Below are 27,943 nucleotides of genomic sequence, written 5' to 3' on the forward strand. Positions count from 1 at the left end.
GTCCATCGAGTCAGTGATGCCATCCAGCCATCTCATTCTCTGTCGTCCCCGTCTCCTCCCGCCCCCAATCCTTCCCAAAATCAGAGTCTTTCCAGTGAGTCAACTCTTCACATGAGGTGGCCAAAGTATTGGAGTTTCAGCTTTAGCATCAGTCCTTCCAATGAACACCCAGAACTGATCTCCTTTAGAATGGACTGGTTGGATCTCCTTGCAGTCTAAGGGACTCTCAAGAGTCTTCTCCAGCACCACAGTTCAAAAACATCAATTCTTTGGCAATCAGCTTTCTTCACAGTCCAGCTCTCACATCCATACATGACCACAGGAAAAACCATAGCCTTGACTAGACAGACCTTGGTTGGCAAAGTAATGTCTCTGCTTTTTAATATACTATCAAGGTTGGTCATAACTTTCCTTCCAAGGAGCAAGCGTCTTTTAATTTCATGGCTGCAATCAGCATCTGCAGTGATTTTGGAGCCCCCAAAAATAAAGTCTGACACTGTTTCCACCGTTTTCCCATCTATTTCCCATGAAGTGATGGGACCAGATGCCATGATCTTTGTTTTCTGAATGTTGAGCTTCAAGCCAACCTTTTCACTCTCCTTTTTCACTTTCATCAAGAGGCTTTTGAGTTCCTCTTCACTTTCTGCCATAAGGGTGGTGTCATCTGCATATCTGAGATTATTGATATTTCTCCCAGCAATCTTGATTCCAGCTTGTGCTTCTTCCAGCCCAGCGTTCCTCATAATGTACTCTACATATAAGTTAAATAAGCAGGGTGACAATATACAACCTTGACGTACTCCTTTTCCTATTTGGAACCAGTCTATTGTTCCATGTACAGTTCTGACTGTTGCTTCCTGACCTGCATACAGGTTTCTCAAGAGGCAAGTCAGATGGTCTGGTATTCCCTTCTCTTTCAGAATTTTCCACGGTTTATTGTGATCCACACAGTCAGAGGCTTTGGCATAGTCAATGAGGCAGAAATAGATGGTTTTCTGGAACTCTCTTGCTTTCTCCATGATCCAGCGGATGTTGGCAATTTGATCTCTGGTGCCTCTGCCTTTTCTAAAACCTGCTTGAACATCTGGGAGTTCATGGTTCACATATTGCTGAAGCCTGGCTTGGAGAATTTTGAGCATGACTTTACTAGCGTGTGAGATGAGTGCAGTTGTGTGGTAGTTTGAGCATTCTTTGGCATTGCCTTTCTTTGGGATTGGAATGAAGACTGACCTTTTCCTAGTCCTGTGGCCACTGCTCAGTTTTCCAAATTTGCTGGCATATTGAGTGCAGCACTTTCACAGCATCATCGTTCAAGATTTGAAATAGCTCAACTGGAATTCCATCACCTCCACTAGCTTTGTTCGTAGTGATGCTTTCTAAGGCCCACTTGACTTCATATTCCAAGATGTCTGGCTCTAGGTCAGTGATCACGTTATCATGATTATCTTGGTCGTGAAGATCTTTTTTGTACAGTTCTTCTGTGTATTCTTGCCACCTCTTCTTAATATCTTCTGCTTCTGTTAGGTCCATACCATTTCTGTCCTTTATTGAGCCCATCTTTGCATGAAATGTTCCCTTGGAATCTCTAATTTTCTTGAAGAGATCTCTTGTTTTTCCTATTCTGTTGTTTTCCTCTATTTTTTGCATTGATCACTGAGGAAGGCTTTCTTATCTCTCCTTGCTATTCTTTGGAACTCTGCATTCAGATGCTTATATCTTTCCTTTTCTCCTTTGCTTTTCATTTCTCTTCTTTTCACAGCTATTTGTAAGGCCTCCTCAGGCAGCCATTTTGCTTTTTTGCATTTCTTTTCCATGGGGATGGTCTTGGTCCCTGTCTCCTGTACAATGTAACGAACCTCCGTCCAGAGTTCATCAGGCACTCTATCAGATCTAGTCTGTTAAATCTATTTCTCACTTCCCCTGTATAATCATAAGGGATTTGATTTAGGTCATATCTGAATGGTCTAGTGGTTTTCCCTACTTTCTTCAATTTAAGTCTGAATTTGGCAATAAGGAGTTCATGATCTGAGCCACAGTCAGCTCCTGGTCTTATTTTTGCTAACTGTATACAGCTTCTCCATCTTTGGCTGCAAAGAATATAATCAATCTGATTTCGGTGTTGACCATCTGGTGATGTCAATGTGTAGAGTCTTCTCTTATGTTGTTGGAAGATGCTGTTTGCTATGACCAGTGCGTTCTCTTGACAAAACTCTATTAGCCTTTGCCCTGCTTCATTCCGTGCTCCAAGGCCAAATTTGCCTGTTACTCCAGGTGTTTCTTGACTTCCTATTTTTGCATTCCAGTCCCCTATAATGAAAAGGACATCTTTTTTTGGTGTTAGGTCTAAAAGGCTTTGTAGGTCTTCATAGAACCGTTCAACTTCGGCTTCTTCAGCGTTACTGACTGGGACATAGGCCTGGATTACTGTAATATTGAATGGTTTGCCTTGGAAACGAACAGAAATCATTCTGTCGTTTTTAAGATTGCATCCAAGTACTGCATTTTTGAGCGCTTTTGAGCGCTTTTCAACCAACTTCATTCTGAGGGCAGGAGAGTGTTTGGTTTGAAGGCAAATCTCGTGTTCTGGGGGTAACTATGGGTGATTATTAAACAAGAAAAGCTCAGGGACAGCCTCAGCCTCAGAAGGGCTAAACACTTGTGTTTGAAATATGCCTGGAATATCCACACCGTGATGGCACAGATGGTGAGTAAGTTAAACCATTAGGCCAGCTCTCCTCAGACTTTACGCGTGTTTAAATTACCTGGGGATCTTGTCAGGATGCAGATTCTTATTCAGCAGCAGGTCTGGGATGAAGTCTGAAAAGTTGCATTTCTAGTGGGTTTCCAGGTGGTGCTGGTCCTGGGACCACACTTTGAGTCGGGAGGAGAGGAGAGTTGCACTGAACAGTCCCTTCACCCCTCCTCACCCCCATACCCACATCACATTGGAAATAGAAATTTGCTTCCAAGTCCTCTTGGTTTAATGATATTTACCCCAGATTTTCAGCATGGTCTCACTCTTATATTCTTCCATAAGCACACTTGGATCGGTCAGGCTTGGTTTGGAAAATGTGGGCAGCACATAGAGGGCAGGAGTGCAGTTTAGTGTTTAAGAACGTGGGTTAGACAGACCTGTTCACAGGGGTCAAATTCCAGCCCTGCCTGTGGCTACTGTGGGACCTTGAATAAGTTCTCTCTGCCTCAGTTTTCTTATCTGTAAAATAGGTTGATAATAGTATTGGCCTCAGAGGGTTGCTCTGAGAATAAAATGTGTTAGTGTTTGTAGACCACAGACCTGTGTCTTGAACATAGCAGGTTCTTTAGTAGTTGAGAGTTCATCCTCCCTACAGCTCCATTTTTCATGAGAAGAAAAGTATGATTGTGTCCTGAGATTATTCTTAAGTAATAACTTGTCACATGGGTCAACTTCCTCACCCCCTGTTAATGTTGGATTCTGAGCTCCAGAGGGCCCTTGGGTCAGCTGATAAGAAACAGGAAGGCTCCTGTTCTTACAAGTGGGCCCTGGGTTGCCGCTGTTAATGAAGCCCTGACGTATTTGCCTCCCTACCTGGTTGTTTGTGTCTCTCTTTCCAGCCCCCGTGGAGGTGTGGGGGGTGTGGGGTTTCAGGGAGAGGGGAGGAGAAGGGTTTCAGGATTTAGGGCATTGAAGATGTGTGGTGCGCTGCTCTGAGTGAGCGGTATGACTGATGGCTTTCCTGCTCTCATACACTCACGGTCAATGGGGACAGCTGAGCTGCTGTGGTTTCTCCGTGACAGACACCATTCTGTACTTGCCCATAAGCAGACAGCCCTAATCCAGTGGTACTCATGTGCCGAGAACTCAGGGGTTTATCCTGCTGAGAAGCCAGGCTCCCGACACCAGGAGAGTCTCATTTCTCCCTGCAGCACAGCTAACTGCCACTTTTGCAAATGCTGTCTTTGAGATACCTCTGTCCTGGAGTTTGCCCTGAGAGGCTGCAGTTGCAGCAGAGTGTTACTCACGTTGCTCCTGCAGGCCAGGGCCCGCGAGAGGAAGAGGTGAGGTGTCTTAGTACCGGGACTGGTCCCACTCTAGGGGGCCAGGTGGGAGTTGCCTGGTTCTGGGCCGTGACCTGGGAGAGACCCCTTTCCCATTTTGGCATTTCTCAGCCAGCAAATGTCCAGGCTTGCAGCAGCACCCCCTCTGCTTCCTGCTCTCCCCTAGTCTGTCTGCGGTTGTTTAGTTACCAAGTCATGTTGGACTTTTTTGCGACCCTCTGGACTGTAGCCTGCCAGGCTCCTCCATCCATGGAATTTCCCAAGCAAGAACACTGGAGAGGGTTGCCATTCCCTTCTCCAGGGGATCTCCCTGATCCAGGGATCGAACCCACATCTCCTGCATTGCAGGTGGATTCTTTACTGCTGAGCCACTGAGGAAACCCAAGTCTCTCATGAACATGCTTTAAAATTGGCCTGTAAGCATGTTGTGAAAAAGTCAGCTCCAGACTCTGGAGTCAAGCCAAAGACCTGGGTTCTAGAAATCCCTCTCAGAAAGCCTCTCAGCCACATGCTACTGGGGCATGTGTCGTGCAGGCTGGGTAGGCAGGACCTAAATAGATTCGGCTTACAGATCTGGGCCTTATCACCTCCCTGGTGTGAGCTGGGGCATAACATGCAGAGTGACCCTGTGAAAAAGCCCCTCACTTCACTGCCTAACTGAATGTTTGGAATTCTGTCGAACAGATGAACCGGAGTTCTGAAGACTCTTTGTCTTCAAAGAGCTCTACTCACAGCCCAAGTATCCGTTTGTTTCAGGAGTTTGGGGAGACAGCTAATGTTTGCTAGCAGCTGCCTCATGCTGGCAGTGTATGCCCGTGACTTCATTACAAACTGTCTTGAGCGGATGCTGGGCTGCCGGAAGGTGTCTCAGGCAAGTCTAGTGGGACTGCGGTGGCGCCCGAGGTGACAAGGTGTGGCAAAGTGGAGGGAACCAGGTCAGATGATTTTCTCCAGGGCTGACTTTGAGGGCAGAGGTAATATTTTCTTGCCACTTTATCTTTCTGAACACGTGTGCTTCTTGAGGTTGTTTTTAACCCTGAGCCCTTAACTCAAGACAAAGATGATGGGGCACTGTTCCTAAGTTTGTTCCTGTACGAAAATCTAATTATTCACAGCCAGATGGAACCCTATAGCCAGGTTCAGAGGCTTGTTTCTTTTTGTGCGGCTCAGGGATCAATCAATGGGTTCTGAGATTACCTCTCTTTCTTGTTAGTAACTCTGATCAAATGAGTGATTTTGAATTAGTTCTAGATCTTCCTTAGTCATGTGACCTCAGCAACATTTGTGAGACTATAACTGAGGAGGTTATCTTCCCTGAAGCTGGGAATGGAAATTTTGGGACAATGCTTCTAAATTAAATTTGTCACAAAGCCTTACTGGCAGAGTTGTGGAGCCATGGGAATCAACTTGGGTAATGGTTATTTTCCACTTCATCCTCCTAACATTTGGAACAATGTTTCAACCAACAAAGACTCCAGTTTTAATGTGCCTATGAATCACCAGGAGATCTTAAAATGTATTTTCAGATTCAGTAGGTGGGGGATGGGGCCTGAGATTCTGCCTTTCTAGTAAGGTCCCTGGTGATGCTGCTGGTTTGTTGTCCAGACTCTTGAGTCCCAAGGTTCTAGAACAGTGGTTCTCAAAGTTACCTTTCAGAAATTTAAGTGTGTGGGTACCATCCCGGAACTATAGAGTTAGCAGCTCTGAGGGTGGGGCTCAGGGCCTGGGTTTTAACCAGTCCTACATGTGATTCTCATCTCTGCTCAAGTCGGAGAACCACTGTTCCATGTAATGAATTACGTGGATCCTTCAGTGGAATGCATTCCAACACTTCATAGCCCTTTACTGCTAAAAGGTCTCCCTTAGGTCTAGCCTCCAATTGTTTTGCTTAATTACTCCGGTTCTTTAAGGCACTATTTAAATCATTTTCAAAGGTCCTAATCTTAGAATTTCAGTTCTATAACCGACTTTAAGATATGTTCTGATTTCTCCCCACATTTTATGTTCCCCTCTGAACCTTGTCTACCTCTGGGCTTTCAAAGTAGCTGATGGAAATCATTAAAGTGAAAGTTAAGTTGAAATATTATCTGTAACCCATTTGTTGTTATATTCTATCAGCAGTTATCACTTTCTCCTCTGTCAGAATTTTGGGTCAATTTGGAGTCTAAACATGTTTTTTCCACTGCCTTAGAGTCTCTACTCCCATACTAGTATTATTTTTAAAAATTTCTAAAAAGATGGAGCAGTGGGAAAGAATAACTAAACTGGTTTTATGCAGTTTTGTTGGTTTTAAAATTAAATAGAGGCCAGGGGGAAGCTGTTCTGGGGACAATTAATGCACAGAAGTTAACAATTGTAGTGGATTGCTATAGAGTTAGGGAGAACTGGCTGGGCACAGGGCAGGGGGCATAGGGAACTTTTTTAGAAGGCAAGGGAAACAGGTTTCAGAGTCAGGCAATAATCCTTGCTGTGTTGAACTTTTCAAACTGAATTATATTCATAAGATATGATAATGTATGAGAAGGGGACGACCGAGAATGAGATGGCTGGATGGCATCACCGACTCTGTGGACATGGGTTTGAGTGAGCTCCGGGAGTTGGTGATGGACAGGGAGGCCTGGCGTGCTGTGATTCATGGGGTCGCGGAGAGTTGGACATGACTGAGCGACTGAACTGAACTGAACTGAACTGAGAAGGGTGTACACTTTCTTTTTCAGGCTGTGAGTCCTGATGAATGGGGACACCCCAATGACTGTGTGATTGAATGAGAATAGACAACTCCAGCCTAAAGAGCAGCCTCCTTCCATTGCTGGAATGCTTTCTGGTGGAGGAGAGTCAAGCAGGAGCTGCACTGAAGCGTGGTACCTTAGCACAGAGGAGCCACTCACTTTGCCAATCTGCGTGTCTGTGGGCATCCTTTCCTAGTTGTGTGTCTTGGTATTGATGTGAGAGGTCTCCTTCACTTTCTGGCTCCTAAGGGTAGCTGGCTAAAGCACCCATCTGCCAGTGAGGGGAAACTAGATGCTTTTAGAAGCTTGAGTCTGCTGCTAGATTTTTCAAGTTTTCCACTGCCTGGTTCTGCCTGTCTGTGGAACACCTGCTTTTGATGTTCCATAGACATTTATATTGTCTGAGCCACCATCATCAGATGTGAACAGCCAACTCATTGGAAAAGTTCCTGATGCTGGGAAAGATTGAGGGCAGAAGGAGAAGAGGGCATCAGAGGATGAGATGGCTAGATGGCATCACTGATGCAATGGACATGGACTTGGGCAAACTTTGGGAGATGGTGAGGGACAGAGAGGCCTGGTGTGCTGCAGTCCATGGGGTCACAGAGTCAGACATGACTGAGTGACTGAACAACAACAGCAAGACATTTATACAGTGGTTCTTGCCAATGCATACAGAAATCCCAAGGAGAATTTTATTTATTATGGCTTTTTTTTTTCAAGTTGAGCAAAAAGATGTATCTCCAGATAATTGTGAAAAAAATCTAGACAAATGCATAACTGCATATAATAATTACCAGGAGACTCACAGTGGGAATAAGCAGGGTCAAATGTTTACTCCAAAGGACTTAAGATGTATGAATTTGGACAGACTGAACAACCCACTGTTTTTGACTTAAATAAATGACCCAGGATGTATGGTAACAAAAGCTCGTCAAAGAAGTTGGGTCATAGCCATCAGTTACTTAACCACTGCCCCTCTAGCCCATGAACTTATAATTAGAAACTTTTTGTAATGACATGTGAGATACAAGGGAAAAAAAGATAAGCTGACATTTTCACCCTAGCAGAGAATGTGTTAGCTGGTTTAAGAATTGAGGGTTCTATTGCTTTACATATTGGTTGGCCAAGATTTCTAACTTGAAGAAACATTTTTGACAGAATGAGCATATTTCTTTTTTTTTTATTAACTAAATATATATAACATGTTTCATACAGTGCCTAGTATATAGTAAGAGACCAATAAATGTTAGCTATTATTATTATTATCACAATAATAACTATTATTACCTAAAAGGCAGCACTTAATAAATGTTGGTGTGATCATCTTCTCTGCCTCATATTTCAAGAATAGAGAATTTAGATTCAACTCCAGTTGTTCAGGGGTTGACCCTCACTTTGGGAAACCATCCAGGATCCTGGGTTTTTCTTCTTCTGATACTAAATCCATCTTTTTTCTATTCCCTGACCCCCATTCCCTATCTCTTTTTGTACCTTTCCACAGCTCATTCAGCTTTTAAAATAAAGAGTGGGTAAAGAATACAACATGGAAAAAAGATAGTGGATGAAACTAAAATTTATGAAATTGACTCAGTAACCCTGGATCTGGAATCGGCATGGGTTAGAAGAAACTGGAGCTCTTCACCAAGTATGTGATTTTGGTTCGTGATAGTCATCAATCAATAAATGAATGGTTATTTGCTTATCAATACCTTGAATCTCATAATGATTTAGTTTTCTGTTATTACAGATGTTTTTAAGATATTAAAAATATTTTGGTTGCCATTTAGGTATATGATAAGTTTGCCCCAGGTCATCAGAGGAGGTAACGTCTATACCATCAGTCCCCATAAACTTAGTCAAATGGATCATTCTCCCCCCTCCCAAACCCTTCATGAATCAAGATAAGAAAAACGTACCTGTCCTGCGGTGTCATACAGTCCGAGCAAGTGTTGCTTGCCTCCCACTGTCACAGTAACTAGGGGAGAAGAGAAAAGAAGAGTCTGTAAATGTGAATTTCAATCAGGATCCTTCACATTTCTCTGTGGCAGCATCTCCCTGGGCAGCATGGCCAAGCATATGCCTCACCCATGTATATTCTAAACCGAGTTGACAGCATGATCGCCGAATGAAAGCCAACCTTGGGCTGCAGTGAGAGCAGATGGGCTGAGTCAAGTCCAGATTTCTCAACCAAGGCAAATACTGTTGGTGCCACTAGGGCACTCTGCAGGCTGTTCATTAATCCTGATTAGGCCCTATAATATCGAGCTCCTGAAGGAAAAGGATGCTGGACTTGTTCTCACTTAGGTTATTTTCTTCTTTCATTTGCTTTGAGCCACCTTTCAGGATATAGACTCATATAACCAGAAATCTCGGCTTTTTTTTGTTGTCAAAATGCTAAGAAGCCCTGAAAACAAAGGTTGTTAACCCACCTGCCTATTTTATAATTTATAGCAAAGCTGGGGCTTCCCAGGTGGCGCAGTGGTTAAGAATCCGCCTGCCAGTGCAGGAGATATAAGAGTCACAGTTTCTATCCCCGGGGTTGGGAAGAGCCCCTGGAATAGGAAATGGCAACCCACTCCGGTATTCTTGCCTGGAAAATTCCATGGACAGAGGAGCCTGGTGGGCTACTATCCATGGGAATTGCAGAGTCGGACATGACTAATCACAGCAGGATCAGCAGGAAGCCAAAGCTAATAGTGAAATGAGAAGGGCTTAACATTTATTGCAAAAAGTGTTTTTATTCAATATCTCTCTGCTTTAGCTCAACTGATTCATGACAGTTTTAAACTTAGTTGCAGAAGGGAGTGTTGTATATGGGTTTCTTCTGACATACCTGAAGCATATGTATAGAGTGAAAAGTAGGGAGTTTGATTTACCCAGTAGGCTTATTGCCTCACCAAGCAATTATGTCCAAAAGTAAGAGGTAATAGAGGAATACCAGCCACTCTTTACATGGCTGGAAATGAAATAAAGTCTCGCCTTGAAACTAAACTGAGAACAGATTGAAAACAAGAGTAATACCATTTTCTTGGTAAATGGAAGGAGCAAATTTAAATTTCCACAAAAATTTAATTCCTTTTTGGAAAAAGAAAGTAAAATATGAAGGAGAATGTGATTTTTTCCTAGTTGACTAAGAAGAATGTACAAATGCTACAAATGCAGGGATTTATATTCAATATACTGTAATAATCTATAGTGGAATATAATCAGAAAAAAATTGAATAAATTGCTCTGTGGTACACCTAAAACTAACATAATACTGTAAATCAACTATATTTTAATAAAAAATGTGCAGGTCCAACATAAAAATGATTTTTGATTCCTCCTGTCAGCTGTTCAGGAAATGAAAAATAAATGGAATAGCAACCTTTTATAACTGCATCTCTAAAATATGCCAGCCAGATTCTCTAGTCTACTGCTCAGAGTTACTGATTTGGTACTGATTTGAGTTTTATTTGTTTTCAGGTTCAGGGGCTACATGTGTGCAAAGTGCTTCTTAATGGCTTATTCTTTGAAAAGCACTTGTTTAAAAGCACTGCCTCCCCAGACACTAGGAACAATTTTTCTAATCTTCTCAGATCAACATGTGTTCAGCTTGATAACATGGCGGCAGCCACTTAGATGAGCTTTTAAATGTGTGTTTTTAAGTGGTGAACTCAGCTCCATCCAATGCTAGTGACAACACAGAAGACAGGAGTTTAAACATTTTCCTTTCATAAGCCAGGCTTGCGATGGAAATGAAGGCGAGATGGTGCAACCCCCGGCTCTTTGTCCTGTTATATTTTCTTCTTCCTGCAGACTTGGAGCCTAGTCAGATGTTCCTAAAATCTGCCTAAATGATTTCTTTAATGGTCCATCCACCACCTAGTCATGGATCAGGAATGAAAGGAAGAAAGCCAGCCATTACAACAATGGAATTTCCTGCCTCTAGTGAGCCCAGTACACACAGGGTAGGGCAGCTGCTCGGAGACCCCCTGGGAGAGCCCCCCGACCTACAGACCCAGGGCCATCTGTGGAGTGAGCCCTAGAAGTTGCCTCATCCTCCTGGCCCCCCTGGGCACTGCAGATGTTCCAAAGTTATGGCTCCGACCTTCATCACTGGAGCCCTGAAGATCATGCTTGAGTTTTCTCAGGGAACAAACATTCCTTCCAGCCTGCTTTTCCTCAGACCTCACCCTCTTCTCCCTTGGCAGCTCTGACGGCAGGGAACTGTACCAGGCCTGAGGCGAGGGCCAGCCTGGGAAGGAAGCCTTTGGGCTGAGAGTCTGAGCGCAGTCTTTCCTTTCCTCTCTCTTTCCCTTCCTCTAGGGTTTATTGGGTTCCAGGACTGTGCTCAAGAGTGGGCAGTGTTTATGCTCCCAGGAGATACATCTCCTGCTGTCACAGACATGGAGAGGAGGGTACAAGACTGTGTGGTGGACACTCTACAGGGACAGTGAAGATGAGTGTGGAAGCAGGCAGAAGCGCTACCACATGCGCACGCACACGCAGCTGAAGTGTGGTTCAAGAAAGTTTTCTGGAGGACATGGTCTGAGCTGAGTCCCAAGATTGTCGAGAGTTACCCATGGTGCCCTGGGAGTGGTTCAGGAGCTACCCAGCATGCACTGGAGGAGATGGGGCTGAGGAGGTGACCATGCAGGCTCAGGCCCTCCTAAGTCACTAATACAGGCTTTATGCTGAAGGCTTTGTTAAGCTGGGAAAGTCCTGAATTCTTCTCTTCCCCAAAGGCAGTGAAAGAGAAGGAATTAAAATAGTTTTCTTGGGTTTAGGCAAAAAGGCAAGAGGAGGGAAGATGAGGACCAGGTTGGTTCTGAGCTTGCTGGGCAGTGGCTGCCTGCTCTGTTGGGTCAGCCCTGCTGGAGGAATCCTGAGGGGACGGGGCGGTGCTTGTGCCCCCATCTCTGGAAACCATGTTTATTCTCTCTTCTTTGCCCTTTGATTCTTCCATTTTTTCAGAAGGGAGATGAGGGGATCACAGGGTTGATGATGGAAAACATCACGGGACAGACAACCAGAGACAGAGCCAAGTAGTACTCACACATTGTGGGATATGCAGATGGCTTTGTGAGTCCTTATCTTGGATTAGCAATGGCTGCCTTATCACTTATCAACCTGGCTCTGTGAGGCTCCTCAACTTGGAAATGAATTAGATCAGCACAGAAGGAAGGTGTGCTCCAAAATGATGAGAGGAAATGCAGAGAAGTTGAGACAGCAGTATCTTGTAAGTCAGATGGTTCTGCTTTCAAATCCTATCTTTCTCTTCACCATCTAAGTGACTCTGGGAAAGCGACTTAACATCTCTGAGCCCCTCTTTCCCTATTTGTTAAAAGAGAGCATCACCCATCGAAGATAACACTTGTGAGGAAGAAGTTAAAGGAGAAGATGCCTGGCACATAGCCTGGCCCATCGTAGGTGCTGAACAACTGTTGCTTTCTCGCCTTCAACAATGGAGAAGGGAGTGACAACCCATTCCAGTATTCTTGCCTGGGACATCCCATGGACAGAGGAGGCTGGTGACTTACAGTTCATGGGTTATAAAGAATCGGACATGACTGAATGACTAACATTCCTTCAACAAATGCTATTGAATCTCTTCTAAGTCCAGGGCCAGACTTGTCTCTGACTTTTTTCCCCCTGTGGATGTGTACTCAATGTACATGACATGGCACAATAACTTTATAATATTTATGAACTGCCAGTCACTTTCTACCCTAAATGATTACTATTTAGATCAATGCCTTGTGTCTCTGATTGGACAGGAAGACCCTTGAGGAGACAGTCTCCATAACCCATGCCCTGCACAGTACAGAGCACAGTTCCTGACATTTTTAGTAGATGCTGCATCCACAGAATGGAAGTGAAGCCTCAGGGGCAACTCAGGCAGAAGGAGGTCCTTCAAAACCAGCAGAGCTGCAGCTTTGCAGCCTCAAGCTCCCTGGCAAGACACCAACTGCTGGGAATTGCCTGCAGTCAGTAAACCTGCCTGGCAGGCAGTTGTCAGGCTAAAATCCCAGACCACCTTCTATTCTCAGAGCTTTTATAATTGCTTTTTTTTTTTTGAGCTTAGAGAGGTTTTAAAGAGAGTGGGTCAAGTGACCTGCTAATGGCTCAGATGATTCTCTCAATAATGTGTGAAAAGTTGTCAGTGACCTGTTAAGTATGTAAAATGAAGGCCTTCCTCTCCAAATCCATTAAGTTCTTTGCTTCCTTGTGTTTGCTCTTGGTGCAGCTTGGATGGTTAAATTTGTAAGTTGGAGTGAGTGAAGTGCTAATGAAGTTGAAGTCATGTTTGCTCTCCTGAGGGTTAGTTGGTTTCACCCAGAGAGAAAATGTCCTGGCAGGATGGAAACCCACCCCTGCCCCTCAGCCCTAGTATTTCTGTCACCTCATGAAACGGCATGTCATTTGCAAACCTGGATGAGGAAGGGTTGGTCATTCCCTGCAAGCCAGCTTTGACCATCAGTCAGCTCATCAGCAGTGCTAGGAACCTGGTTCATAGCCCCTGCCCTGTTGGGTGGTGGACTGGTCATCTCATCTGCCAGAGAAATCTTTCGGGGTCAATGTGATGACTATATGATGAATCTGAGAACTGGCACGGTGGAAATGCCAGATCAGTCATGAGAAAACCTCCCAGTGCCCCTCCATTCCCAGCACAAGGCCAGCTGTCTGTCTCAATCAGGTCGAATGTACTCTATTTGGCAGGAAGATATGGCAAACCTTACTAGGTGTGTGGATATAATTCCATAGAGGTCCTAGGGCTTCCTTGGTAGTTCAGATGGTAAATAATCTGCTTGCAATTCAGGAGATCTGGGTTTGATCCCTGGGTCAGGAAGATACCCTGGAGGAGGGCATGGCAACCCACTCCAGTATTCTTGCCTGGAGAATTCTATGGACAGAGGAGCCTAAAGGGCTACAGTTCATAGGGTCACAAAGTGTCGGACGTGACTGAAGTGACTAACATTTTCCCTTTCATTTTCACTATTTTGGAGGAAGAAACCCTAAATCTATAAACATACCAATAAGCAGAATTTTAAGAAAGCTTGAAATATGCTCTCATGCAAATATAGACTGATATTATATCAAAGATTTATTAACTCTTTATGACAGAATTGCTGCTGCTGCTGCTAAGTCGCTTCAGTTGTGTCCGACTCTGTGCGACCCCATAGATGGCAGCCCACCAGGCTCCCCCGTCCTTGGGATTCTCCAGGCAAGAACACTGGAGTGGGTTGCCATTTCCTTCTCCAATGCATGACAGTGAAAAGTGAAAGTGAAGTTGCTCAGTCTTGTCTGACTCTTAGCGACCCCATGGACTGCAGCCCACCAGGCTCCTCCATCCATGGGATTTTCCAGGCAAGAGTACTGGAGTGGGGTGCCATTGCCTTCTTCATATGAGAGAATTAGTAAGATAAGAAATCTTGTTTGAAGAGCATTTTGAATAGGTACTAAAAAGCAAAACGTCAGAATAAAATGGCTAGGTTCAATGGAAAACTGGTTGTTATCCTATGGAAAGATAATCTTTGGTGTTCTGCTCTTTCACTAAATTAATTATTTCCATCTTGACCCAACAAGATTTACAAGGTAACATGCAACTTTAGAAAATCTAAACTTTTAGTTGGTAGCAGCATCAGACAAAGGTGAATTCCCCTAGATTGCTAAGCCTTGAGGGAAGGGTGTTGAACAGTGCCCCAGCATGATGTTGAGAGGAGAGGTGCAGGCTCTTGGCTTTATGTCCAAGTTTCTGATAATTTTTCTTTATGTCTGAATTCAAGTCCATACTTAGCCTTCCACTCATTTGGTGAGATTGCCAGGAAGATCAGTAGGTTTCTCTCTCACCTGGAAAATAAACACATTGCCTTTACCCTAAAAGGGTCTGTGTGTGCTAAGTCACTTAGGTAATGTCTGACTCTATTGTCTGCAGCCTGCCAGGCTCCTCTGTCCATGGCATTCTCCAGGCAAGAATACTGGAGTGGGTTGCTGTGCCCTCCTCCAGGGGATCTTCCCGACCCAGGGAGTGAACCTGCATCTCTTATGTCTACCTACATTGGCAGGTAGGTTCTTTACCACTAGTGTCACCTGGGAAGCTAACGGTGTGTAGAAATTCTTTATAAGCTGTTCCAAAGTCAAGGGTAATCATCACTATAATTTGTCTACCTCTGGCGGCTGCAAAAAACAGAGTTTAAATGAAAAATCTCAATTCTGACCCTTGTCATGCTTGCTGACAGGATGTTTTCACTGAGCTTTTCCCTCTCTGAACTGACTGTCACCTCTTGTGCTTCCTCCTTTCTAGAAGATCCCATCTGGGACAGTGACTCACCTAACACCAGAGTCTGCTCTGAGGAGTTGCTTGTCTGTATGTGTTATGTGGTGTCGCCTCACAAATGAACATGTTCATCCTATAAGGAAGAAACTCAGAGGCATCTGGGATGACATTCCCCTCAAAATAAGTTAGAAAATAGAATGAAACTAGAAACAGACACTACGTTTTTATGAATATGAATGGTGGTGAATTTCTCCCTAGTGGGGCTTTATCTTTCCAACTTACGTGTTCCTCTTAAGGTGGCTTGAAAACCTTCTCATCTGCCTACAGTGACCCCCCTCAGCCAGCTTGTTTCCCTTCTTTGCAGAGAACGCCTCTTGTTTCCTGAGGAGCAGCCTGTGTGTGAGCGCACATCATGTGTGTGTATGTGTATATGTGAGAAATAAAGTTGTTCAGGCAAGTCTCTTATTTGGTGTGTTGGCATGAGTTCCTGTTTCTGAAGCAGACTGAGGAGAAAACCAAACAGGTTCCCTGAGAATCCGGTAGGATTCTGAGCTGAGGATTTTCTTTGGTTAGGTCTTTATATTTGTCCTACAGTAACGGAAGTTCCATTTGAAAAGGGTAACATACATCTGCCATGCATCTTCCATCCCTGGTCATGTTTCTTTTTTCCTTTAGGTACACCTGTGGGACAGGAGATTTGGTTTGTAGTCATTTGGGATTGTAATCACCCCAGAGTTTAAGGCAGAAGAACGGATTGGAGGCCTGAACTCACTGTGAACAAACTGGGACCTTGAGCAAGTTTCCACTTCCATAAGTCTCAATTTTCTTGCTGGAAGTTTGAGGAGAAAAGGAGATCATGAGCATAAACACGGTGTACAAGACAGCTACTACAAATATAAGGTGGCATCACTAAGCAGATGGCTTCTTAACAATATTTTTGGGAACAGAACTTGCTGGAATTGAGGTTGGGTGTGGGCTGGGTGTTCAGGAAAGGTCTGCCCTTCTCAGTCCTTGCTTGATGATGGAGGAGGAGGCGGATGAAAGGCAAGAGGAAGGGGAGGAGCTTGTGCAGTTCCAGGGCTCTTGAAACTGACTGGGGATGAGGCCAAACCAAAGACAGAGCTATGATTCCATGACATCCACATCCTGGGATTTTAGAGTCTTAGTACTTGGCCTCACCCTTCCCTCCTCAATGTTCATTTGGTGCCTCCATCCTGCCGGTCCTACCTGCTAAGTATCTCTAGACTCGAACTCTTCTTTACCATCCATGTAGCTGTCCCCATGCAGCCCCTTACCCCCAACCTTGTCAGTTGCAAAAGGCTCCTAATCTACATTCATTTCTTCAGGCTCCATCTCCTGTTCTTTTCCTCACTGCCACAAGAGTAAGTGCAGCTATGGCTCCCAGTCATTTCAGATAAAATTCAAATACTTTCCATGAGTGTGCAACCTCCTTGTAATCTGGCTTGTGGTTTACCTTTCCAGATCTTTTATTTTTTATCCTCCTACAACCCAAACATCCTACAATCTGTTATACTCACACTGCCTTTGCTTAAGTTGTTCCCCCTGGAGATCTGGAAAAGAAATTTTGGAATGCTTTCTCCACACCCGTCAACCTGGAAAGTTTCCCTAACCTGGAAAACTCACTTCTATAACTCCTCTTTGATGCCCCTCCTCCCCACAAGTACCTTAGGCATCTTTCCACATTTACTTGCCCATTGGCCTTAAAAGTGCTCTGTGCTATTTATCCTTGTGCACCAACATCTAGCAAGGGCCTGGCATATGACGCCATAAATGTTGGTTGAGTAACTGTGAGTGAAACTCCAACCAAAATGGGCATTATCTCTGAGGCATTTATTTTCTCTGGATGAGTCCTTGACCTTTCCCAAAGGGTCATCATAAGCTTTCCTAGACATGAAGTGGCAGGATGGGGTCAACAGCAGTGGTGTTCTGTCCTAAGGTTGGCATACCTGTTAGGAGGGGATGCCATGGAAATGTGGTTCTGCAGGGTGGGATCAGTGCTGGGGGCTCTCTGTCACTTTTCCAGGCAACTTTCACCATCTACAGGGCTGCCGGACTCCACCTGTGGGGCAGGACCACTGCCAACATAACACTGTGGCCATATAAACCACCGTAGCTAGTCTCCCTGGCATTAGCGACAGAGTACAGGGGCGCTGTCTTTTGATTAAGGCTTTGGTGAGAAGTGACTGAATTATAAATGAAGCCTGCATATGGAGATGTGTGGTCTGCAAATCAGGCTGTGCTTTATGCAGAACCCCCTGTTTAAAGAGATACTTAAAAGAAGAAAGCCAGCTCTTTCAGTCACATTCATACATCACAAGAAACATAATAATTAAGCTGACATCGAGTTATGGTAGAATAAATACCTAACTTAGAGGCAGAACCTTTCAGCCTTCGTCTTGACTTGGTTGAAATCAATGTTTCATGGCAGCCACCAAGGGGAGCTGGTTTAAAAACACAAATTCTCTGGTTTCACACCCCATACCTAAGATTCCAGAAAGTAGGTCTGGGATGCGGCCCAGAAGTCTGCATTTTTATCAAACTCTCTTAGTGACTAATATCTGAACCTCAGTTTTCTCATCTTTAAGATGAGAATAATAATAACTCTTACCCTAGAGCATCCAGTCCACTTTAGACAGTTTTGTGAATATCAGATGAGCTATGAAAAGGAAACAAGTTGCAGTTTATAAAATGCTACACGGATATTATCTTTTTTGATCCTATCTGACACACAGTGCAGGCACAAGGCAGTATGTCTGTAGCAGTCCTCTCCCCTACTTGTCTAGAAGTGGTCACTAAGGAAATTCAAACACCTAGGTGATGATAAAATAGAATAATGTGTTCCTGTGTGGAGTGTTCAAAGAATTATTAGGTTCATAAAAATTCTATCAGGTGCCAGCTATAACTACTTAGAAAATATGATGGAAAATATCCTTCTCACAATAACAACAAAAACTATAAAATGTCTCGTAATGGGAAGACCTTTATGAAAAAAGCATAAAAAGCACTTTGCTGAGATACGTAAAAGAATAAAAATGGGGGAACAGCTCGTGGTCTAGGGTGGGAAGCACTGTATTGTAAAGATGTTAGATCTCCTCAGTTTAATATGTTTATAGTAATTCCAATAGAATTTTTGAATTGGGCACATGACAGAGTAATTATAGCAGTTATATTCAAAATTTAGTTGGGGAGAATACCTAATAACTTAAAAAGAATGACAGGTTAATTGTGCTAATATGTTAACATGTAATATAAAGTTATTAAAGCAGAATAGTATCAGCATAAGAATCAGTGAACCAGAACAAGAACCTCAGCCACTGAACCTATGCTACATACGTGAGGATTTAGTATATGATAAGTGGCAATGGGGAAAGATGAAGTAGTCAATATATGGCATTTAGATAATTGGTTACTATTTGGAAATAAAAAAGGACTCTGAAAATATAAAAACAAATGAAGAAAACCATAAAGAAAATGATTGATGTGTTGACCTAAAAAAAGTCACGTATATATAGCACTGGGAACTCTCAATGCTGGACTCAATGTGGGGACCTGGTGGGAAGGAAGTCCAAAAGGGAGGGGATCTATGTGTATGTGTGACTGATTCATTTTGTTGTATTGTAGAAACTAACGCAACGTTGTAAAGCGATTATATTAATTAAATATTAATTTAAAGAGTCACATATGTTGACATATATTGTGAAAAATGGTCACAGTGTATGAGGGTCAAGAAGTTTATTATCTTTAATGCATAAGGGTGCTCTCTGATTAATAAAAATAATAATCCAAAATAAAATACATAAAGAATATAGAAAATTCACAAATAAATAAAGCGCCAATGAATACTGGAATAAAAAAGAATCAAACAAGGTGCAACCTTTGGCTTGTCAAATTGGCAAAGATGAGGAGAATGACACCCAGGATTGGTGAGGATGTGGCACCTACATGCTGTTGGTGTGTGAATTATAAATTGGTTCATGTTTTCTGTCCAGTCATTTGGCAACATAGATCTAAAACTGTCTAACCAAGGGTCTGCCTTTGACTCCTATTTCTGCAATGTACCCCCAGGAATAATCGTACAGGTGCACAAGAATATATATGTATAAGACTATATATCACCAAAGAGTTTATAAGAGTAAGAGTTAGAAACAACATGCATGTTCAATAATTGGGGGTTGGCCCTCAACAGTTATGGAACAACCATAAAATGGAAACTTCAAAGAACATTGAGGTAAAATAGCTAGGATATAAAGTCTAGGGAGTAGAAGATAAAATTCTATATTGCACATGCAAAAATACTTATAGAAAACACTTTTTATTTTTTCCATACTTGGTTACTACCATGAACATGTAAGTCAGAAAAAAAGATAATTTGGGTGCTCAACAGTTTTAGTTACTTTGTTGTTATTATTGCTGTTATATGTAGATTGGATTCTGCTGCTGCTAAGTCACTTCAGTCGTGTCTGACTCTGTGCGACCCCACAGATGGCAGCCCACCAGGCTCCCCCGTCCCTGGGATTCTCCAGGCAGGAACACTGGAGTGGGTTGCAATTTCCTTCTCCAATGTGTGAAAGTGAAAAGTGAAAGTGAAGTCGCTCAGTTGTGTCCGACCCTTAGCGACCCCACGGACTGCAGCCTACCAGGCTCCTCCATCCATGGGATTTTCCAGGCAAGAGTACTGGAGTGGGGTCACATCAGTTCTACCATTTCTTCTTGGTTCCCCCTGTAATTCTGTTTTAGGCTTACCCAGATTTATTTCAGGCTGTAGGACCAAGTTTATATTTTTACAAGGAGGACCATGTGATGAATCGGTCTACCGCAGTGAAGGTTTATGAACTGTGTATTGCAGAGCAACTCATCTTTTTCAGAGAATTATGATGAACCACTAATGCTCTACCTATATTTGCATTTCAAAGGTACCAAGAAAATATTGTGCATTTGAGGATGGTGGAATGTGCTAAATGTATTAGTTGTAAACCAAAAGGAGTTTATGAACTGTAAAGACAACAGCAGTAAATTGGTTTTAAATATAGAACAATGTCTAGGCAGAGTGAAATAAATTAGCCAAGTAAATATTTACAGTGTGCATTTCTGCTCTCAATAATTTCTTTTCCTAAGTGTTACAAGATTATTTGGAGAAAATGAAGTGATTTTTCTGTTGTCTACTTTTGTGCTTGGTTGTTGTTCTGCATTATATTTACTCATCTGCCTCTTTGTTATTCAGGATCTTTGTTATGTATTTGTAGTTTTCTCCCTTTATTAATTTCATTTACTTTGGTCTAATACGGGGTTCTTTTCAGGTAGCAACTTTATTTTCTAGTTCTTAAGAACTGTCAAGAAGTATTAATAGTTGCTGGTTAATTATGATCAAAGGAGGATGTGTGACAATTTGAGATAAAACAGTCCTTGGATCTTTTCTGCAATGAATATCTAAGAGACCATCTTGTATAACTTTATTGAGTATTTTCTCAGAATTTCCATAAGGTAACATCTACCATTTCTGTGTCCTTGTTCACCTGATTTTCCCCAGTTGTTTTTCTTCAAACCATTTAAAAAGAAAAGTGTAATTTTGGGGATGCTTATCATCAATGTAAATTTCATTGCTAGTCAGTCCTATTAAGGAGAGGTTCATAGCCAGTAAAGGAATGCCCTGAATGACAGCTACTCTCAGAGGCTGTGGTATGCATTGTCACCCAAAGCTGGAGAAAGGTTTCATGAAATGCTTGGCATCTGAGTTCAACTAGGTCAGAGGATTAACAATATGAGGCTTTGATTCGTGTTCTTGGTTTTGCTGATACTTTTCTGTCAGGTTTTAGATGAGATACCATTAATTTAGTAGAGTTTCTGTACATACTCAAGTATTTAAAAAATGTAACAAAAGTGCAGAACCATGTGATATGGTGTCAGTGTGGTTTCATATTCAAGAACATACAACACTAACCACCCAAAGTCCTCATAAACCACTCTCACCTCAAGTAAAGGATAAAGGGACCAAAGGGGGATTCAAACCATAAACCACAGTGTGTGTGTATACTCAGTCATGTCCAACTCTTTTGCAACCCCATGGACTGTAGCCCGCCAGGCTCCTCTGTCCGTGGAGTTTTCCAGGCAAGGATACTGGAGTAGGTTGCCATTTCTTCCTCCAGGGGATCTTTGCCACCCAGGGATCCAATTTGCGTTTCCTGCATTGGCAGGCAGATCCTTTACCACTGAGCCATCTGGGAAGCCCATAAACCACAGCACTGCCTCTTAAAAATCATTGTTTTCTCAGTATTTTTTCCTAGTCTACCACAGCCATGAAGTTTTGCCTCTCCCCTTCATTCATCACCAGCACACCTTCCTAAATATATGGCTCCTTTCTGGAAGCACAGGAAATCCAAGGCTTGACTGGTGTTCTCCTTTGGGCTTTGGAGGAGAGGAAATCAACAGCCAAAGGCACTTTCCCTCCTCAGGAGAAGTGGGTAGGGAGTGAGGACTTGGGGAAAGGGAAGGATAATAAACATTTATAATTTAACTGTTGCATCCTGACACATATATAATGCAGGTATTTGTTTTATAAGTTAAGGGGTTATTTGCCAAACTCTTAGGATAATAACACCATGTCTTTCTGCTGGAACCCACAGACAATCAGCAGTTTAAACAACCACATGGTCATAAACACCATAGGAAGATGGAATTGCAGACTCTGCTAGACAGAAGGTGAAAGGCTGAAGGGTAGAAAGGGGATACAGATTAGATGATGGTCCTCTTGAATCATCACTAATTTGTTGGAAGCAAGGAGGTTGTGCCAGTGGCAGCTGCATGGACATGGGATCAGGGCTGTATGCGTGAAAGGGTTTGAATGCTGTAGTACTGTGTCCTAGAGAATGTGAAGTTAGGCATTCAGGACCTGGTAAAACAGTGGAGCTGGGGAGGCTTTGCCATTAACTACAGAGAAATAATATCAAAGAAGGAAAAAAGAAGTCATATTTGCTGGGGACAAAAATTGGAGGTGGGAGTGAGAAATAAGATGGAACGGGTAGAAAGAAGACTTGGGAAGGGGGTGAAAGTGAAACTATTAGTTGCTCAGTCATGTCTGACTCTTTACAACCCCATGGACTATAGCCCACCAGATCTGTGTCCATGGGATTTTTTCCAGTCAAGAATACTGGAGTGGTTAGCCTTTCCCTTCTCTAGGGGATCTTCCTGACTCAGGGAACAAACTCAGGTCTCCTGAGTTGTGGGCAGATTCTTTACTGTCTAAGCCAGCAGGGAAGCCCAATATATGGAGTATTTGAAGACTGGACATTTAGTTTGGCATCAGTATCTCATAGTTCACATAACAAAAAGATCATAAATAGTGGCTGAAACCCAGGATTGAACCAGGGACCTTAAGCTCTTCAGTCTACATTCTCTGAACTATTTCAGCCACCCGTAGGGAAGGGGGTGGATTATTCTAGTTGGCATCAATCTTCAGAAGTCCAGTATTGGCCCCATCCCAGCCACCCCAGGACAGTTCCAAGAGCTGGTTCAGTCGAGATACTTAAGCAGTTTAGGTGTAGTTCAGATCCTCCAAGGTTGCTCTAAACTGATCTGGTCACCCAGGGAGCTCTCTGACTTGTGGCTTCTCTGTCCTGCCGATGGTCTTGACCTGTGACTCTCCAACTGGGAAAACCCAAACCTATTCTGAAGGATTAGTAAACTCCTGGTTTGAGCTGGCTGTGTCAGGAGGGGCATATGGATTTGGGCTCAGTTCTTGAGTCGCTAGCTGTCAGGATGCCTATGACTGGGGGAGAGAGGGCAGATAAAGAAACCCTTCTGCCTGGCCTGTTCTCTTCTCGATGGAATCACACCCTACTGAGTCCTGACTTCACAAAGGCACTGATAAATGGACAAAGGCAGACGAAGGGTGTTGTAGAAGACTAGAGTGTTGGTGTGGTCAGGAAAGACATACCCACTCGTGTCATGACCCTTGCTGCAGTTTTGCTGTCCCATCTTGTGATGCTTGAGCTTCTCCCTCTCCTCTCATTATGAATTCCTAATAAGGGCTGCGATGATTAATTTTATGTGTCAACTTGGCTGGGGCTTTCCCAGATGGCTCAGTGGTAAAGACTCTGCCTGCTGATGCAGAAGACACAGGAAACAGATTCAATCCCTGGGTTGGGAAGATCCCTTGGAGAAGGAAATGGCAACCCATTCTAGTATTCTTTTCTGGAAAACCCCATGGACAGAGGAGCTTGGTGGGTTGTAGTCCATGGGGTTGCAGAGTTCAAAGAGTTGGACATGACTGAACGACTGAGCATGCACACAACTTGGCTGGGCCATAGAATGTCTAGAGAGTTGGTCAAATATTATTGTGTGTTTCTGTGGGGATATTTTTGAATAAGTTTAATGTTTTAATCAGTAAAACAGGTTGTCCTCCATTATGTGGGTGGGCCTCATCTAATCACTTGAAAGCCTGAATAGAAAACACCAACCCTCCTTGAGTCATAATGACTTCTCCAATAGACTGCCTTTGGACTCCATCTGTACCACTGGCTCTCCTGGGACTTAAACCTACTTGTCCACACTATAGACTATAATCACATGAGCTAATCCCTAATAATAAGTATCTTTGTCTATATATCCACATCTTATTGTTTCTGTTTCTCTGGAGAACCCTGACTAATACAAGGGCTCTTGTGGGACTGCACAGTCTGATCTACAAGCTCTCAGCTAGAGAACAAGTATATAGTATAATGTTTGGACTAACACAGAGATTCAACAAGTGGATTATAAATAAAAGGATATTTTTCATGACAGAGTTGGTTAGGTGAGGACCGATACCAATGCCAGTTGGCGTACAGTATGGCAAGTAAGGGATCCAGGGCATGAGGTTGGTAAATAAAGGTGCTGATTTGCAAATGGCTTGGTCACCAATGACTAAGAGCATCCTTGTCTGAATGGTGCAGGAGGCATCTTAGTAAAGTCAAGGTGAGAGCTCCTTCTTCAGGCTCCAAGAAATGTGGCTCCAAAATGGAGATAGAAAAGACAGTGCACGTAGCAGGTGGCCCGCATCTGAGCGTGAGATGGGGAGAGACCAAAGTGGGAGCTGTTCTTATCCCCTGCTATTATCAAGAGGCACACCTGAATTCTGAGGATGCTGAGGGAAGGATGGGGAGGTAGGGTTGTGTGGTAATGGTTGTTATTAATGTGCAGATTCTGAATCAGTTGTTCTGGGTGAGGCTTGAGAATTTACATTTTTAATAAGCTTCTGCTGGTGCCATTGGTACTGCTCTGCAGGCCACACTTCAAGTGACAAGTTTCTTATTTTCCTCTTAAATATAGCATATGTGCATTGTAGGCGGATTCTTTACCTATTGAGCCACCAGGAAAGCCTATATATATCTAAAAATATATATGTAGACATACCACAAGGGCACATAGAAAGGAAACTGGATCTGGTCCACAACTGGTATACACACACTTACCTACTCCCTCACTGGGCTTCAGAAATTAAAAAGGTGGAGCATGGTCACCTTGGTGGTTTAGTTACTAAGTCGTGTCCGATTCTTGCGACCCCATGGACTGTAGCCTGCCAGGGTCTTCTGTCCATGGGATTTTCCAGGCAAGCATACTGGAGTGGGTTGTCATTTCCTTTTCCAGGGGATCTTCCCGACCCAGGGATTAAACCCAGGTCTCCTGCATTATGGGCAGATTCTTTACAAACTGAGCTACGAGGAAAGCCCAAAAGTGAAGGTCTCTCAGTCATGTCCGACTGTTTGTGACCCCAGGACTATCACCTTATCGGTCCTACAAAAAGCCAAAACTCCTGCCATGAGGGAAGCCTCCTGATGGGGCTGCCAGTTTCTGTGGTGGGGATTTGAGGCACGGAAGGGACTGCAGCCAAAAAAGAGGACTGTAAAAAATGGAATTATAAACAAGTAATCTTGAGTCTTGGAAAATTTTGTCTCACTCCCCTGGGTCATTACTGAGGGGAAATTGACCTCAAAATGTGAGAGGCAAGCGATTTGGGCAAATTGAGACCATGAAAAGGTTTCAATTTTCTCAGTCATTTATTTCAATATTTCAGTAGATTATACTCCAGCAGCTTGGAGTATAATAAAAACCAATGTGCTTGCTTCTATGTGGGGGAGTTCTGAATGTCTTTTTGAAGTTCTGTGACCTAATTTACTAAAGTGTGTTTCTGGACCTGTGTGTGGAAGTACTTACTATTGCTATCTGTCCACTGTAAGGGTCTTTGTGGACAAGGCTAAAGCCCCATTTGGGGACAGTTGGTGAAGTCAGACAATTTATCTTCCCTGGGTGAGCTCCCTTCACACCACTTCCTCTTCCCAGGCCTAGTAATTGGTATCTGTCTTTCCTCCTCTTATAAAAATCTATCCTCTTTTCTCCCCTCCCCCCAATACACTGAGGTTCTACAAATGATTAATAACTGAATAGGCTGTGAACTCCTTACATAGTGTCTTCAAAGTAATGGGTGTTAAATAAATGCATTTGTTGAATAAATGGATAGCTTCATGTCTGCCCCCTCCCCAAAAAGAGTGTATACGTTTTAAAGGGGATCACGTCAGACTGATCCATCTCTAATAGGGATGTCAGAAGCATCTGGTGTGGAGGGCAGGGGAGTTTGCATGAGACTTGTAGCTTTCCTAGCACTAGGGGAATCACAACAGGAGGTCCTGGGAATACTTTCTTGTGTGGGTGACAGAGACAAGTTGTTGAATTGAAACTGATCAATTCTAGGAAACAAGGAACCTACTGAACCCATGGCTTGGACACACTCCAAGGTAGACAGTGATCAAGTATTTGGCTAGTTCCCAGCACTGACTGTTGAAACAACCCCTATCCAGGCTTGTGTGACATAAGGCAGCCTTTGAGGTTGTCAATTTCATAGTCTTGGGGGAGCAGCCCAAACCCTTGACCCTGATCTCTGCTGGGACTGGTTCTACTATCACTCCAAGCACCATGCTTCCCAGGGGCACTGTGGGGGATGGTGCTAGAATGGCAGACTCTGCTCCCAAATCTGACTTCCAGTTAGGAGGTGGAGAGAAAAATGGCCAAGCACACCTGCTAAATACATTACAGATTTTTAAAAAACATAGAATTAATGACAGTAAATGAACATTAACTTTCATTAATTATACCTCCTGAAACAAATTCAAATGGTTAAAAAAAAATTCATCACAATGGCTGATCCTTCAACTGTCTGCAAAATGTTTTCTCTTTTAGATTTTGTCTAAGGATCAGTTCTTCTGGCTCTCTGTGAGGTATAGCATTTGTAACTAATTGATTTTACATACAATCTCAAGAAGGTTGAGAAGGGAACAGCCTTATGGATCAATAAATGCTGACTTGCCTAAAACTAGAAATGTCTGGAGGAAAACAAAGATAGGCAAGAGGGCAGCAGTAGCTTAGACCTATGAAAGAAAATGATTAGAAGTATTATCGGAAACCTATGTACTTTTGAGGGAATTAGAAATTGGCACTCATAGGCATCTATTAACAAATATGTATCTGTTGAATGTCCCTTAGCGTGGCACTACCTTGGCTTCTAAAGGGATTTCACCTTGAGAATTACAGAGCTATTGATCTTTTGGGGCTTATAAGTATGTATAAGTGTAAGACAGTAAGGTAAGGAAAGAGGAATAAAAATATGTATGTATGTATATAACCTAGACTTAGCAGTTGGGCTAGAAAAATTGTCTAAACATACAGGCAAATTCTTCTTGAACAATTATGGAGAATTTCCTAATTTCTCTGTTAAATATCATCTCATCTTCACATTACTGTTCTTAAGAGATGCTTCTCTTCCCGTCTTTATGACACTGTTGCATTTCTGAGAGTGAAGGGAGGTTGGGTGATTCCAGGGGGTGGAGGGGGCAGGGAGGGTTTGGGAATGGTGAATTCCAGGGAGGAGGACTAACAAAACAGCTTCTTTCATCACAGTTGCATACTAGAGCGCTATTAATTGGGAAGGAGTGATGCTTTTCTTAGGGTTAAAAATAGTTTAGGAATATCCTTGAACTACTTTTCCATAGTGAAAAAACATTTTATGAACTGTTGGACTAAAATGAACTGATTTGAATGGATGGTACCAGATATTGGAGACAGTCCATTGATACGGTTTTAAGCATTCTCCAGATTCATACCTTGGGGCACCCAGAGATATCTAACTATTTAGTATAGCAATTGTAGGCAGAATAATGGTCGGAGAAGGCAATGGCAAGCCACTCCAGTACTCTTGCCTAGAAAATAGCATGGACTGAGGAGCTTGGTGGGCTGCAGTCCATGAGGTTGCTACTAGTCGGACACAGCTGAGCGACTTCACTTTCACTTTCACACATTGGAGAAGGAAATGGCAACCCACTCCAGTGTTCTTGCCTGGAGAATCCCAGGGACGGCGGAGCCTGGTCGGCTGCTGTCTATGGCGTCGCACAGAGTCGGACACGACTGAAGCGACATAGCAGCAGCAGCAAAGATGCCTACCTCCACACTCCCAAGATCTGTGAATATGTTACCTTATGATGAATGCAAAAGGGACTTTGCTGATGTGATTAAGTTCAGGATTTTGAGTTGGGGAGATTATTCTGGATTACCTGGTGGATTCCATGTAATCACGAGGATCCTTAGGAGGAAGAGAGAGCGAGGCCGCAGGAGAGTCAGTCAGAGATAACAGGCTGGAAGCAGAAGTTGGAACCCTAGTCAAGAAATGAGGGCGACCTCTGCTGCTGCTGCTGCTGCTAAGTCGCTTCAGTCGTGTCTGACTCTGTGCGACCCCATAGACGGCAGCCGACCAGGCTCCGCCGTCCCTGGGATCCTCCAGGCAAGAACACTGGAGTGGGTTGCCTTTTCCTTCTCCAGAGGGCGACCTCTAGAGGCCAGAAAAGGCAAGGAACGGATTGTCCCATGTAGC

The 27,943-nt window shown here is 43.4% G+C and overlaps 1 protein-coding gene across 1 annotated transcript in view; it reads right to left on the bottom strand.

Annotated features, from left to right (window-relative positions):
• RHOJ (ras homolog family member J) overlaps window positions 1–27,943 on the bottom strand; it is a 108,288-nt gene that overhangs the window by 19,699 nt on the left and 60,646 nt on the right. Inside the window, exon 2 of the mRNA XM_055435839.2 lies at window positions 8,687–8,745. Coding sequence (XP_055291814.1) covers window positions 8,687–8,745 — 59 coding nt within the window. The remainder of the gene's footprint in view (window positions 1–8,686; window positions 8,746–27,943) is intronic.

The sequence above is a fragment of the Moschus berezovskii genome, chromosome 9, assembly GCF_049115385.1.
Source record: "Moschus berezovskii isolate FMDL1 chromosome 9, NW_MosBer_1.0, whole genome shotgun sequence".
Taxonomy (NCBI): domain Eukaryota; kingdom Metazoa; phylum Chordata; class Mammalia; order Artiodactyla; family Moschidae; genus Moschus; species Moschus berezovskii.